This window comes from Triticum dicoccoides, chromosome 2B (genome assembly GCF_002162155.2).
Source record: "Triticum dicoccoides isolate Atlit2015 ecotype Zavitan chromosome 2B, WEW_v2.0, whole genome shotgun sequence".
NCBI classification, from domain to species: domain Eukaryota; kingdom Viridiplantae; phylum Streptophyta; class Magnoliopsida; order Poales; family Poaceae; genus Triticum; species Triticum dicoccoides.
The window spans coordinates 57,744,510-57,760,268 of record NC_041383.1 but is presented as its reverse complement, the minus strand read 5'-3'; the positions used below and the strand labels follow the sequence as shown (position 1 = coordinate 57,760,268).

The 15,759-nt window shown below is 38.6% G+C and overlaps 2 protein-coding genes across 2 annotated transcripts in view; both read right to left on the bottom strand.

Annotated features, from left to right (window-relative positions):
* Positions 1–350: 350 nt before the first annotated feature.
* Positions 351–3,786, bottom strand: LOC119362134 (thylakoid lumenal 15.0 kDa protein 2, chloroplastic-like). The gene is made up of 6 exons (XM_037627334.1): positions 3,485–3,786; positions 2,652–2,755; positions 2,279–2,369; positions 1,447–1,515; positions 749–858; positions 351–663 (listed from the first exon to the last, which is right to left on the bottom strand). Exons 1-6 carry the CDS (start codon positions 3,756–3,758, stop codon positions 571–573), a joined length of 741 nt encoding a protein of 246 aa, XP_037483231.1. The 5' UTR covers positions 3,759–3,786; the 3' UTR covers positions 351–570.
* Positions 3,787–4,123: 337 nt separating this feature from the next.
* LOC119360438 (vacuolar protein sorting-associated protein 54, chloroplastic-like) overlaps positions 4,124–15,759 on the bottom strand; it is a gene marked incomplete at its 5' end in the record, with an annotated part of 12,899 nt that continues 1,263 nt past the window's right edge. Inside the window, 18 exons of the mRNA XM_037626077.1 lie at positions 4,124–4,732; positions 5,013–5,260; positions 5,425–5,505; positions 6,252–6,319; positions 6,927–7,088; positions 7,208–7,287; positions 7,999–8,080; positions 9,059–9,212; positions 9,505–9,854; positions 10,369–10,452; positions 10,548–10,719; positions 10,886–11,136; positions 11,228–11,316; positions 11,409–11,565; positions 12,034–12,108; positions 13,338–13,455; positions 14,883–14,962; positions 15,145–15,207. Of these exons, the coding sequence (XP_037481974.1) occupies positions 5,122–5,260; positions 5,425–5,505; positions 6,252–6,319; positions 6,927–7,088; positions 7,208–7,287; positions 7,999–8,080; positions 9,059–9,212; positions 9,505–9,854; positions 10,369–10,452; positions 10,548–10,719; positions 10,886–11,136; positions 11,228–11,316; positions 11,409–11,565; positions 12,034–12,108; positions 13,338–13,455; positions 14,883–14,962; positions 15,145–15,207 (2,205 nt within the window). The remainder of the gene's footprint in view (positions 4,733–5,012; positions 5,261–5,424; positions 5,506–6,251; positions 6,320–6,926; positions 7,089–7,207; positions 7,288–7,998; positions 8,081–9,058; positions 9,213–9,504; positions 9,855–10,368; positions 10,453–10,547; positions 10,720–10,885; positions 11,137–11,227; positions 11,317–11,408; positions 11,566–12,033; positions 12,109–13,337; positions 13,456–14,882; positions 14,963–15,144; positions 15,208–15,759) is intronic.

Sequence of the window (15,759 nt, the reverse complement as noted above, 5' to 3'; positions counted from 1 at the left end):
GCACCGCATTGGATGGCATAAACTGTTCGGACGCGCGGTTCCGGACATTTGCGGGCATTTTGAGGCATGTCGTTGAAGATGCCCTTAGGTACAGTGGGTACTGGCATGTCCTCAATTTTATTTTTCCCAACGTAGATATGCTTATCCTCGTGTCAAACACCAAGTCATGTTCGAAGTTGAATCGAGGATGAAACTGGTATTTTCCAACTTGAAATTAACATGAAAAATAGGTGCAGACCAACCAGAATCGATCGAATCAGCCAAAAAGATGACCGAAAACGATGTTGAATCAGTACTGTAGATAGCCAGTTCAGATAGCATATCTTGGTCTTCTTGGTCCACACTGGCTATAAAAACGGGCGGGAACTGGCCCAGATTATCAGATGCCAGGTGGTGATGATTTTGTATCTTTGCAGCATTCTACCGAGGATAAACGAATGTCCTTTGACTTTAGAAAATTAAGGCAAAAATATGTTCAGTTCATGTAACTGACATTTCGATTATGTACATATAGTATTCGCTGGTCTTATCTTCGTCATGTCACAGTCCTTCCACGATGAACTTCCACCTCTAAAATACCTCCGAACAATTACTTGCCCCTGTGGGCTCTCTCAGACAGCGCGATATTGCCATCACAGCGCCTTCAATTGATGCATCCTCTCCCTGTTCCATGTGCCATAAACAAAGGCATGATCAGGAAAAGCTACAGGAAAACTACGCAGCATTACGAAGGTTATGCCGTGTTAACCTTTTCTTTCCAATAGAACATGTTTCCATACTTCCCTGCAACACGACTCCAGAAGCTCTGAGGAATGTCTAGATCAATCAATGAACCAATGTTGAAATTTATAATGTTACCTACAAAAACAGAGCCACGCTTGAGCATTTCTGTCCTGCCAGTAAGCACGAGTGCGTGACAACACTTGCGTCTCAAAACTTATCTAGCAGAAATAAAAATACTGTAAACTGAGTTTTATTGCAAAATTGAAGGCGCTATGATGTAACAAATCTGGAATTCTAGATCAGGATCATGTGCATGGCATTGTACACACCCTAGTGCATGCACTTGTGTGCAATAGTGCAGCCTACATCAAGAATCGTGTGTTGTTGCAAGATAATATTATGCAAACCCGAAATGTATACACCAGGAGTTAACATCATTGAGTATGCCCTTAGGCTTAAACGACATATCAGCTGCATGGATAAGTGAACCGAATGGTTGTCATGATCATTCCTGCATCATGCTTCACCCCAGCAGTGTTCAGTTTTCTTAATTCCGGAACTACAATTTGCAAATGATCCATATCTGAACTTTATTAGAGTAGTATACTAAAATTTGCAATCAATATGGGGGATCGGTTCCGTTATTCAGATAGCAAAATAGCCATGGCAAAGGAAAAACTAAGTGTAGTGTGAATATTATCTTTAAAACAGAAGTATCATTACCGAAGGTGGGATCTGCAACGAAGACAATAGTTCTGTCATCAACTTGCCAAAAATCCTTGATAGCCAATCCTGTAACACAGAGCATTAGTCAATTTTTATGTGCTACGATACATGTGCACAATCATGAGAGTGCGAACTAATGACTCCTTTTAGCTATAACAGAGAAGAATAAAAGATTAATGATAATAGCTTAATAAAAGATTACATGATAATAGCTTATATTTCTTTACAGAGGGAGTACATGTCATGTTGGCCAATGATAATCACAAGTACAAGCTCTACATTGGTTTTGAGAGTAAATGTTTCCCAGATAAGGAGAGAATAATCCTACTGCATATTACACGAGGTTTCTGTACATTAATCAAGAAAACATACAGATTGTCGAGTAAAAAGAATCAGCATAGATTCACAAATTAGTCTTCGTAAGTCCAGCAAACTCAGGACATCAGCATTCCCGATCCAATTGAATATACGCAGTTGCCCTCATGGGCCAGACTTGCATTCCCCATGGTCAAAAGGTGATATCTTAGGATCAGCAATATATCTAAGTGTATGACTTCTATAATGATTTTAACCATTAAATTTGTGACAGTATGTGACAAAACTGAAAACAATTGCTTACTGGAAATAATTTCAACAAAAGATAATATGTACTATGTTTTTATGTGGCCAGTCAAGAAAATTTTACTAGCTATAGTCATATTAATCTTCAGCAATATTTGACCACAGACATACCATCCTTGCATATATCTATGCACATATGAACTGAAGAAAAATAATAAAATAAAATACAATGCAACTCATACAAATGTGAAAAAGAAGCAAAAATCACCTGGTGTATCTGGATAATTTTGTGCGAGAACTCTCAACTTATATCCAGTGTCCTTCTCTAGGTCTTCTATCTCTTGACGTAAACGATTTTCCTAAGAACAAATCAAAATAGTCAGCAACTATGAACATATGTAATCCAATTATCAACACCTAATAAAAATAAAAGGTAGAGAGACTAAGACTACCCTCTGGAGATAAGAACTATTTGTAGTTGCACCCTTATGGAAGTCAATACAACAGGTTAAAGAAAATTATGCACAAGGGAATTTGCAAATTTTCTTTTAGCGTCACTCTGTTTCTCGCGGACACCAAATTTGCAAGGAGTTGTGGATCATCAGACAGCTCATGGTGCAAGATCTGAGGTCTGGATTTACCTGGCCTGAAGAGAGGAAACCGGCGACGTCAATGACGGTGGTGAACTCCTTGGGGAGCAACTCAGGCTTGTTGACCCCAGCCTTGGCATTGACCAAACCGACAACTGCAAGCACGTAGCATCGCCATGAAGGGGAAGTTTCCACTAAGAAAGCACACATATGATCCTTTTTCGTTCAAGTGTGCCATCGAAAATATGATATTGTTCTCGCAATAAAAAAAATGATAATGCAAAAAAAAAATTGCAAAATGCCACTCCAAAACAACAGCACATCTTCTATTTATGCCACAGCCCGCAATTTTCACCACTTCACCAAGGGATTAGATTTTTTTTTCTCCGTTGCAGAACCACGATGGAGGATGCAAAAGATTTTCAGTTGCGCGTGGATGCAACTCATCAGCCGCCTCTGCCTCTGCCGCCGGCACTACTGTTACAGCAAAGGGGGCAATTGCTGAAAACTACTCTTTCTGGAAACATGGACTATGGATAAAGAGCGTCCAAAGTCCAAACACGCTGTACACTCTGAATGAACTGGACTGAGCTTCGCCTTTCGGGTTCAGACTCGAGCTTCGGTCTCGTGTTGATGGTGCATTGATTCGCATAGCGTTACCATGCAGCACACCAAAAAAAATAAAAATCAGATGACAAATTTGTTGATTTAGCAACGAGTCACGCAACATTTCGTTGTTATAGATGAGGGCATGGTCAGAAAAACTAAACGTGGAGCTGTTCTAGACCTCCAATTAACCGGAGCCTGCCGTGCTGCCTGCTAACTGCGAGCAAGGAGCAACTGCCTCGACGGAAGGAAGATGAAGAGTGAGACTGATGGCTTACAGCAGGAGAAGGACAAGGTGAGCGCGAGCGCGCCGGAGACGGCCGCCTTCCATGGCACGGCGCCGGCTAGCTTGCCGGCCCAAGAAGCAGCAGCCGCGGCCTCCCTGCCGGCGGCTGCGTCGGTGGGCGGCGGAGTCCGGCGAGCGGAGCAGCGCGGGACGGCGAGAGCATGCCGCCTTGGGCGCGGGTGAATGGATAACGGCGTCGGCGACGATGTGGACGCGGCTGCTCCGTAGGGTGCCCGTGGGAGTGTGGATGGGACGAGGAGAACCATTTTTTCTCTTCTTTTTCTTCTGAAAATAATGCTCTGGCTTTTTTATCCGTTGAGTCGAAGAAAAACGGTCCGAACGGATTAGACCCGTGAGTACACTTTGGATAGTGTTTGGACTTTGTTTTCCTTATTGTTGTTTGTTTGAACTGGACTTCTATTCCACTTTGTTGTTTTGATCATTAAAGGGAAGTACAATTTGGATCGTGTAAATTACTCACTCCCAAGGTGAAGAATTGTCCGGTTCATTTGAAACACGGCAAACACATCCCAACTTAATACAAACCTTGGTAATCTTCTTGACAAGATATTCAAATATTACAACAAAACCGATTAGCACAGACCATGGTTTTTGCTCACGAATTCATCGCTTTCATAAATTTCAAACCCATTGGTTTGTTCTGCCTACTATTCAAGAATACATTTACAAAAAAATTCAAATTTCTGCCCAGATAAAAGATCACCATGTTTAGTTGATCTATCAGGCTTTCAAAAAAAATAACTCAAATTCCTGTTAAATAACCATGTATAGTATGAATATCTGCATGTACTAAACATTTCACAATTACTTATTACTGCACTGACAAGAATAGTTATACAAACCTTACAGGAACAAGATACACTCGGCTGCATCAACGACACGATATCCAACTAATAACACACTGCACCAAACGTCAGGGCAATATGCAAAGAATGGGCCGTGCTGCCGAAAATGTCTTTGTCAGGTTCCCTCTATGGCTCTTCTATACCCAACATCTAACCAATATCAGCTTTTCCCACAAAAAGGGTTGAAATACTATCAGAACAAGCAAAAGATGAAACACGGCCTAACATGGCGGAAGTACGGTGCAAAAATTTCGGCTCAGGTCAGGTGTGGAAAACCATTGGCATGTGATCCCACAAAGCGCTATTGGATGTATTGACATGGTAATTCATTGCCATCAAGAGCGCTTTGCTTCCGATACCCTCCGCAGCAATACCTGCATGGTTGGCAGCATTGCATATTAGTTGCCAGGACATTTAGTTGTCAAATACCCGTGTTAGATACATCCGTATTTAGACAAATCTAAGACAAGAATTTTGGGACGGAGATTAAAGGATCAAACTAACTCAAATATCTCTTAGGGAAGATCAATCTACATAAGTTGCTCCGGAAGGCCATGAGAGACAAACCAGGATTGAATTTTTCATTGGAAGATATCTAGTTGTCTACGACGTGAGAAAGCAAACAAGTCACAAAGGTATGAATCCAAATTATACCTGCATAGGATTTTATGCCAACAGTGGTGTCTTTGATAACTTCACATTTGCCATATTTACCACCACTGAACATTTGCAGACAGGAGTCAGTTCCTAATGTACATGTTAATCACTCGTCAACTTTTGTCCCGAACTTCTCAGCCAAGAACTCGTCAAGAAGACCATAATTTCGAACAGGTTCTGAGCTGAAGTTCTGAGCAGGCAACTTTCGAATACATACAAGAATGTGCTGAACATCTCGACATAATCTGGGTTTCATCAATCATTAAAACAGCAGTGTTAAAAAAGTATAGGTATAGAATACATACGACACATACGAAAAATTAATCGATTCTTCTTCTTTTCTTTTTTTTTTTTTTGCATGTGGGGAAAAATGGCATAAGTGTAGCAGTGCGATTTATTGGTACTGTACCTGTTCTTTGCCTGAGGACTACTGACTTCCAACTTCGAAAATGCTTCTGTAATATGGGAATGGAATATCTGGACTACTTGCCTGCATTGCATAAAAGGGTCAAACGATATTAAGAGTCAATAAGACATTGCAAGGGAACAAATAATAATGAATTGTCATTCTATGGATAATATTTCAGCAAAATCATTATTAAACATAAAAATCAAAATTAGAAATAATGGTGCTACTTGCATTACATGAAGCCCATTAGAGTATTGTTCACGTGGTTACTTCAGCTTGAGCAGCGTCACTACCACCACATGCTGTTTTTAACTCGGTTTGCCAAAGTTGCATTACCCCAGGGGGTAAATCATTGAAATTATTTAGTTAGAGACAAATAGTTTGACTTATGTTTAGATGGCTTTAATTGGTTTATCTCTAGGCCTAATATGTTAGGACCTCCTTATAAATAAGGAGGCGTTATCATCATGCTCAGTTAAGCAACAAGAAGAATGAATTAGTCTCTCAAGGTTCTTATCTCATATGGTCTCAACTTCCCCTACGATCTCTAGCCTTCAGCTATGCTGAATGGCCCTCGTATGGTTGCTACCCCAATGAACTGAGCTTCATCTTAGAGAACAGTAACACCTCACAAATTGTTCTCAAAACTTCAGTGCTCCAATTGTTTTAAAGCGATGTAGGTTTGGTGTTCCACTGAGGGTTTTCTACATATCATGAATAAGTTTACCAGCTACATACACTGAGTAATAGCCGAAGCTGATAACCTCACCATTCTAAAAAAAAGATATGGTCCAAAGATTCTAAAGATACAAAGGATACTTCTTTACCTGAATATTGCTTGCAGATCTACCTCAAGCAGTATTTGAGAGAGGATGCGATGCAAGTAAGTGACTTCCTGCAAAATTGTTTATGTACAAAAATTTCAGCAACAGTTAACTAAACTGAAAGGAAAGCCTGAGTCAGAATTCAAATAACATAAATAAGTGAAAACATCTGAACAAGATTCCAGGAGAATAAAGGACGGTAAATGGGGGTCAATAAACGAGTTAAGATGTTGTTTCCAGGTAGCAACAAATGAATTTGCATTTCCATTGAACAATCACAAGGAGTGTGGCTACAAATCATAATTAAATGATACACCCTCTGTTCCTAAATGTAAGACATTTTTGCAGTCCAAACGTCTTGACATTTAGGAACAGAGGTATTAACAGAGTGATTTCCATTGATACTCCATCCATTTCTTTTTACTTCGCATATATGATTTCTCTGAAGTTAAACTTCATAAAGTTTGACCATGTTTATAGGAAAAATTATCGACATTCACAATACCAAATCAATATTGTTAGATACATCATGGAATTAATATTCGTATTATATAACTTTAATATTGTAGATGTTGATATTTTTAAATATAAATTTGGTCAAACAAAGTTTGACCTCAGACAAATCTTATATGCGGAGTAAAAAGAAACAGAAGGAGTAATGTGCTAAACCATAACTACCTTTGTAACAGCTTTGGCGAATAGACTTGGCTGAGAATCATTATCATCTGGTCCATTCCAACTTTCCACGATTTGCGGTAATTTTCTAAGATTTGCTAGCAATCTCTCTCTCATTATCTGGACTAGCTTGGTGTGAATTTCATCTCGATGAACCTTATAGTCCTGTCATTTCCGAGAAACTTGTAAGAAATGAAATTCATGCAAGTACATAAAACAGGTTGGTGCCAGTCAAGAGTTACCCTAATCCATGAAATGTCAAATAAATAAAATAGAAATCATACCTGAGTAACTCTATCCAGTTCAGACATCAACAGATGTTTACGTGCTTCCGGTATTTTCAGGAAAAGTACTCGACGAATATCTGCAATTTCAAACAAAAATGGTTTGGCCAAGCAGTGATCAAAATCACAGATACTTCAAGGATTCCCAAATAGTTCATCCTAGAAAAATTGGTTCAACATGGCCATTTGCATTTTCTTTTCCCTAAGTAAATATTGGGTGCAGCAAGAACAGGATGGCTCTTGGGATATATGTTGCATATTTTGTGAATTTATTAATTAAATGCAATGTTAGTTCTGGTTGGCTGGAAGGCAGTTTACTTGTACCGAAATAAATCTATTGCCTATCAGGCTATCACCATCACATGAAAGTTACTAGAGTACATGAATCAGGCTCTAGATAAACAAAGGGGAAAAGCACACCTGGTACTGGTCCCTAAGCTGGAAACTATCTATTGCTTCTACTTTTTCAAGTTTGTGTTGTTCCCTACCCTTCTACATCATATAGCTACTCAAATACCAACAGTTCTAGGGAGAGACAAAAGCGCTTCAGCTTATATTTCTGTAGATATCTTTTTAAGGACCCTGGTTTCCAGTTTTCCAACCCTTCATCCCACCAACAAATCAAGACACAAAATAATCAACTAAAAACATATAATAAGATAAGATAATGCACTTGAAGTGACAGGATAGTCAGCCTTCAGAACTCTATGTTTTGGCAAAATTAACAGAAAGTATGGATACAATAAATAACAGTGCAGCAAAAAGACAGAAGGTAGGTAAAAAATGCTTACCTGGAATCAAAGAATGTATGAAACTGATAATTTGACTTGCTAAAGCTAAATGCTTAGAAGTAATTGATTTCAGACCAGATACCTGAAAAGGAACCAAAGGAAAATAAACCAAGCAGTCCAGACTTCTTGATATATAAAAAAAGAAGTGTGGCAGCACATGCCCACATTAAAGAGAATGGCGTTTCGGTGCCCGGGTGCATCTGCACCCGGTCAAAAAAAATTCGTAAAAAATTCAGAAAAATTCAAAAAATTCCAAAAAAAAAAATGGGTGGTAGACAATTTGATGCGTGAGGTACGCTCCAATTTTCAAAACATTTGGACTTCTGTGCAGCTCTCAGTAAAAAAGACAAATCGACCAGAACAGTATATGAGTACACATTTTTACAGACCTCCGATTTGTCTTTTTTGCTGAGAGCTGCACAGAAGTCCAAATGTTTTGAAAATTGGAGCGTCCCTCACACATCAAATTGTCCACCACCCAAATTTTTTTTGGAATTTTTTGAATTTTTCTAGTATTTATTTTGATTTTTTTCGTGAGCGCAGGTGCAGATGAGCTCGGGCTCAGATTCGAATTTTCGCACATTAAATAGCTATTTAGCTTGATTTAGATTTGAGGAAACTACTGGTGCATTGAAGTACTATTGTTCAAAAAAAACAGAGAAGATTTTCGTCTTCTCTTAAAAAATTGTTGTGTTTCCATATAGCTAAAACACTATTGTGCAAATAGTGTCCTATACGATGATGAACAATGAGAAATTGATAGCAAGTTCATTTAGCAGACATCTACTTTTTTAATAGAAAGACTGTACAGGAGACCCATACAGATACAGCATACATGTGAGCACCAGAATTATAAACCTGGTGGGTGGAGTCATGCCCCCACAGCTCCACCGCCACACCAAGAGGTGGTTCTCAGCAGAGACATATATTTATTCAAAGATTTATTAAAACAATCCACATTAAATGGTAAATTATGAGAAAATGCTAATAGCAAATTACGAGCTGTGTTTACATATTTAAACAATGAGGAATTATTGTTACCAATGGTAAACAATGATACCTGCATGGCACCTGCGCCAAGAACCAGTTGGCAAGTCCTGGTATTGAAATGCTTTAATATCTCAACAACACGTTGGACCACCTCAAAAGATAACGATGGCAAACATTTACTGATGTCAACATATTCTGATAGCATTTTCAACAATATCAGACCGCTGCCAAACAAAAATTGAAGCGTCATTGAGAAAAGGCAAGGATACATCTCACAGAAACACAGATGATTAAATGAGTAAATAAGATGACGAGAGAAACAGAAAAAAGACAGCATATATCACTATAGAAGAATAGCAGATGAATACAGGAACTGTTACTGGATGAATTCTTTGCCACACTTCTGGGTTAGTAAAGTGTGGCAACTGATCTAATTTATCCTCAACATGGCAAGTTTTAGAAAGAAGAAACAGTAACTTGTTTTGAAGAATTAAATGAAAGTTTTAGATGACTAACCAGTTCACCATATGATAGCCAACACCTCCAAGCACAATGGTTTGCGAGACTGGCCTAACATGGCCAGCAACACTATTTTCAGTCTGAGAAGTGGATTCAACCTTGTTTTCATTGCTTGTCGTTGATGTTCCATTGCTATTTTCAACATTATTTTCAGTTGAATGTGCTGATTCTTGACTTGTTGAAACCCCATCCTCACTGAGCTTTGAGTTGTTATCATTGCTAGGCATCTCCATGCCATTAACAGGAAAGTCAGTTGATGACAGTGACAGAACAATCACTTGGAACTCTTCAGGAACATCAACAGCGATCCATGTCTCTTGGTCAAGAACTGCCTTAATTTTTGCCATCTTCAAAGGAATATTAAACGTTCAGAGCACAAAAAACTCTATAAATCATGCATCAACTATAAAATAAGATTGGTATCAATCCAAAATCTATATCAATTTTTTTAATAAACCGTAGTGTTATAATTTTTTAAGATAATTCAAATAATTTTGACGAGCAGCTTAGGCCTTTGTGTCCTCAGTTCCACTATCATTTCAACCTGAAGTTATTTGATGATGGTGAATACCAATACTGTGGGTAATGTTGTTTGCAAAACAGAACTAGAAAGGAACCGCATTGTATACAAGCTATTGTACATCCATAGGCTATAACTGAGCGAGAAGGCTGAAGGCTTTATACTTCAGAAATAGCACCATTACCAATTCATGTTTCAGGCACAATGGTGTTGTAATTATCCTATAAGCTGTTGCTCGTACTAACAAAATTTAAAACAAGCTTCTGACTTTGTTCCATTATCTGATTGTAAAACTGTAAATCTAGCTTCCGTAAACTTCAGCAAAGTAATACATAACTCACCCGAACACTATGCTGATACTCAACAAATTGCTTTGACTGTTGCTGTAGAATTCCGCGAATGTTGTAACCTAACCTGCCTCCAACCTATGAGGACAAGAGGTGGAAATAATATCATAACTTGCTTTTACGCAATTAACATGGATATATGTGCATATAATTTGAACAGAGAAAATAATAACCTTTTCTGTAGCAGCTATAAATTCTTCTGTTATATTATAGATGATCAGGAACTCCTGAAGCCTTAACTTGGGATGTAGAGCAGCACGAACACCTAGCAGCTTAGCCCATCGTCCATGTGCAGCATCACATGCAGCAAACACTGCTTCTGTGCTTTCTCTCAACACATCAGCTCTACAGAAAATGCAAGTGCTCAAGCAAATCTGTGTTTGCGTCATCACATATAAAGGTTTGCAAGTAATGAAATAGTATATTTGCCAAAACTGACCACAGTATCACCATGATACCAGCAATTAAATTGGTTTTTACAGAACAAAGAGCAAGTTATAACTTAACTTACCGAATATTTTTTATTGAATTTATACTGGACATATCATTTGTCTTTCCTTGAAACAACGGAAGCTTAGTAGGAGTGCGTGTAACAGTATTAGAGACCCGTGAAGTAACATCATAGTCTTTCTCTTGGGGAAGATCAACTGAGCCACCATGTTGTACGACAGGATTTGTGTCATCAGGACTTATGTTCCCATCAAGGTTTCGCATGATCCACTGAACTATTTTTTTAACTTCAGCTGCTTGCTGTAGATGTACCTGGAAAGGAGGTACGGATTAAGATTTAATTTTGTAGACCATCTTCATTTAAAGGAAAACAAAATGATACCGTATTGAGAAACCAATTTACCTGAACTATACTAAAAATAGCCGATAAAAGCTGAACAAAACCTTCAGATGATAGACTACGCAGTTTATTTGCTAAAGACTGGCCTCCAGCTGCACAATTGCAGTTCAAAGCAAGTAGGAAGTTAGTGTGCAAAGTAGCAAGCTATGAAGACAGATATTGAATTAAGAAAAAAATGTAAGACCATCAGAATCGGCAGCTCTGTCCCCAGTTACTGAATCAGAATCTATTGGTTTGGAAATCAAGACTGGAAGCATCTCAGCAACTGTGGATTTGATTGAAGCTTTCATAACAGTAATAAGGGTATCCCGGTACATTCTGAGCACTGCAGGAACTTTGTCCTGCGAGATATAAATGTGAACCTTATTATTCTGTATCCCACAGACTAATGACTCTGAATATACCAAATATCCAGAAATAAATAAGCATGATCCTTCCACCACTTAGCTTTTTAAGCTCATAGGTGATTGACCTTTCAAAAAAAATTACTGAACTTGGTTTTCTGTATGCATGGAATTTTAGAGGGCATTTTATTACAAGTGCCCTGTTAGTGAGGGTAGTCTCTTATAAGGCCCCATAAACCCAGCTTATATGAGTGAGAAACTAATTGAATAATCACAAAAATTATTGTGCTCATTGTGTGCTAAATAGCGCATACAAATGTGAATAAGTGCTTCTCTGGAACTAAATCTATATGTCGTCTTACACTAAAGCCCCAATCGCTAGCTCTATAACAATTGAAAAGATTTCTGCACATCCACCCTCCATTTGAATATCTCAACTTAATGGAAATATCTGACAGAACTAACCGTTCTCAGCAGGCAAATAATGAGGGGGAGAAGACGATCTCTGAGGATGAAGCCATCCTCCTCATCAACGTTTACCTGCATTGAAATGATGAACATCGGTCAATAGAAGGAACAGAGCTGAAAACAATTTACTAGAACAACAGTGTCGCTTAAAAATGAAACCATAATCTAAACCAAAGAAGTACAGTACACATCAAACAATTGTTAGAAAAACAAATTAGTATTTCACCTTCTGGCAAATTGGAGAAGATCAAGAACTGATTGGGCCACAGTCGTGGTATATATGGTAACAGTGTGGTAACATAGTTTATGATCTGAAAACTGTAATTATTTCGGGATCACGTTTTGTGACGTGAGGATCCTATGGGTTTTTTTTAACCGGGCTAAACCCCTTTCCGTTGCAAATGAACGGAAATACAACAGTTCCAGAAACATTGTCATGGAGAGGGGAAAGAGGTAGAGCGAGTTCAAGCACTGCCAGGAAACCCACTGCATCCGCCCGCCGTCGAAACGGATGCCATGGGGCAAAAACCTGGCAGCACCAGCTAGCAACAACTAGTCCTATTACAAACCAAACAGCAGGAGTCCAAAAGGATCATCACGCATAGTCTAAAAGCCAGCTTTAATGCAGCAAGAAAAACAAAGGTAGAATGAGGCAGACTCCAGCAGCAATCATCTACTCCCCTTCGATCGGCCACCTGGTCGAATCGTTTTGTGACATGAGGATCCTATGTTGACACTCGACATACATCAAACAGAAATTTTGGTAAAATTATTTTAGTCATCAAGAAACTACATTGTTGTTTTGAACTTGGCCTCTTAGGAGGATTGTAAGCAAACTCTTTCCTTCTGGTCCTCTGCATTTCCTTGAAAAAAATAAACTACATTGCTTGGGTACGCTATATGGATGCGACTCCAAAATACAAAAGTTTCCCAAAACAAGGATACAATGACAGAAATAATAATGTAATGTGATGAGGCTACAAAGAAATCAAAATAGCAATGTCCTTGCCTTCTTGGCATTGATTCATTTACAGAGCCAATGGTTGCAAGTGGAAACAGGCGCTGCAGGTACCACTAACTCAGCATGAATGATTGGTATTCCCCTACCAGTTCTTAACCTCTCTAGATCTCCCAATCACACTTCATTAGTGATGTTCATTCAATTTCAGTTAACTAATTAACATTATTTAAAGTTGCCATGAAAGGTACACAAAAAACTCAGCATGAATGCATTGCGTTAAAATCAGGTAAAGACAGGCCAATTATGAGATGGAGAATTGCAAAATTGAAAGCGCACATACTTCATGATCAGTCCCATTGAGGGGAGTAGAAGTCTTCCTTTTCACAGTTGATAAAACCATCGCATCGACAGTTTTTCCATCAGGAACAGCAGCCCGTACAAACTCTGCTGAAAGAATGCTACAAGAATGAATAATAAGTTAAACAGCAAGTTGCTGATGGAACAGAAAAGGCTGCAAACAACATCACTATTCTAGGGGGCAAATATAAAGAAAATAAAATTACAGGATTTTAAGGTAGCTTCAGATTATAATGACAAAATTGACCCTTATATTCTAGATGACGATAACGTACAATTAGCAATCAAACAATATAGAAGCTAAATTTAAAGGATATAGGTGGATCTAGGGTACATTTTCACTAAAATGTCAACAAACTCTGCTGAAAGAATGCTACAAGAATGAATAATAAGTTAAACAGCAAGTTGCTGATGGAACAGAAAAGGCTGCAAACAACATCACTATTCTAGGGGGCAAATATAAAGAAAATAAAATTACAGGATTTTAAGGTAGCTTCAGATTATAATGACAAAATTGACCTTTATATTCTAGATGACGATAACGTACAATTAGCAATCAAACAATATAGAAACTAAATTTAAAGGATATAGGTGGATCTAGGGTACATTTTCACTAAAATGTCACTTAAATGGATTTACTGATTAAGGCCTTAATATCCCACAAAACAACTGAAACATTACGCTGACTAAAGTCTAGTTGACATTTGAGTATCATTGGAACAGAATCATTCCATTTGACATTGGCTTGCACAATAATTAAGCATCAACAAATGTATTTCACTTAAAATATCTTATTGGGATCCATGTATATGAGTATATTGAGAAGCCAACAAAATGCTTTGGCTCATGTAGTAAACCTGTGACAAAGAAAAACAATGGCCCAGAACTACTCAATTGCCAATCATATCAATGGCTATGAAGGCAGTATTAGGCGCAAGGCACACTTGAGGTGCTACATCGGTAAATCAACGGGAAGTTAGGTGGCAATGATGAAAACTGGGGCATTACATTGGCTTTATTTTGAACTTAGGACCTTCACATTAGGATTCAATGCACTCTCTTAATCTTGTTAACACGCAGTTTGACCAGGCATGCACCTTGCATCACAAAGGCGCTGAGCCCTGTGTAGCCTCGGGTACTTTTGCCTTGCTGCGCCTAGACCGACCACCTAGGGGTGACTTTGGCGCATTTGTAGCATTGATGTGTACTCTGATAGATCATACTGCTACGACAAGATACCAACAAAGGACTGCAGTATCAAGCCTCTATATGTTTCCACTTTTGTTTCAGATATTCAGATGAAATTGCAATTGAAGTTAAAACACTACATGGTTCCTGATCTCATAAATCAGCCTACCTACACTGATAGAGATTATGTCTCAAGCTTTCTGTCAGAATTCATAATGTATTAAGCATGTATAGGTATTTATTTTTCACACCAGAGATGTCATTCATGTGATGAGTATTGCCCCTATAAATAAGAGCACATCATATTGATAGGATGTATGTTTAGTTTGTACGAAAATACCTGTTCACTGAATCTAATGATGTTCCCAACTGATCACGAATATGTCGAAAGCAATAAAGCCCAGCAAGTTCATCAGTGTCCTGGTTGAAAGAATTTATGTATAATAAACATAAGTTACACATACTGCAAATGTCGGCCGACTGCAGCCATTTATTGGAAATTTGCTAGGTGGCTGTGATGGCAGAGAGTACCGGCATTACGTAGGAAAATTACGATAACACTGGCATCAGATCATGTAGAAGGTAATGTTTAGGTAACTTACTATGAGATTTTGCAAGTCATCAATGACATCAAGCGCACCAGCACAATCTGCCGCTAGCACTAGCTGCACATGTAGGACAAGCTTATAAACCCAGCGCACAGAGGAGATTTGAAGGCAGGAAGCACCTTTAAGCAATAGGTTACTATGATTCAAATATTCAGTACAGAAGCAAAACAAAAATCTAGTCGTTGCTTGAATATGAACAGTTCAGGTCAGGCTGTCAAATCAGACACAATAGATCATTGGACTACATAAATAGCACAGCAGTGATCTGGCAGAGAATAATGATAATTATGGACTAGCAGCAAAAAATGAAAAATGTGGTTGTATTTGCAGTTGGACAAGGAATGTCATACGCTGAAATTAGAACAGTAGTATGTGCTTATGGGGCATTTACACAAGCTCATATCCTCTCAAACAAAGACCGGTCATAATTTCTCTGCGATCAAATAAAGACCATTGTCCCTAATAAGGCAAGAAGATGGATCCAAAGACATCGTTAGGCTCCATTTCCGGGACGAGACTTGCCTGAGCCCCACGCGTGTGCCCATCCGTGCTCCCGCGTACGTGGCTTGATTTGATTGGAACAAAATAAGGCCCGGGCCTACCCCGTTA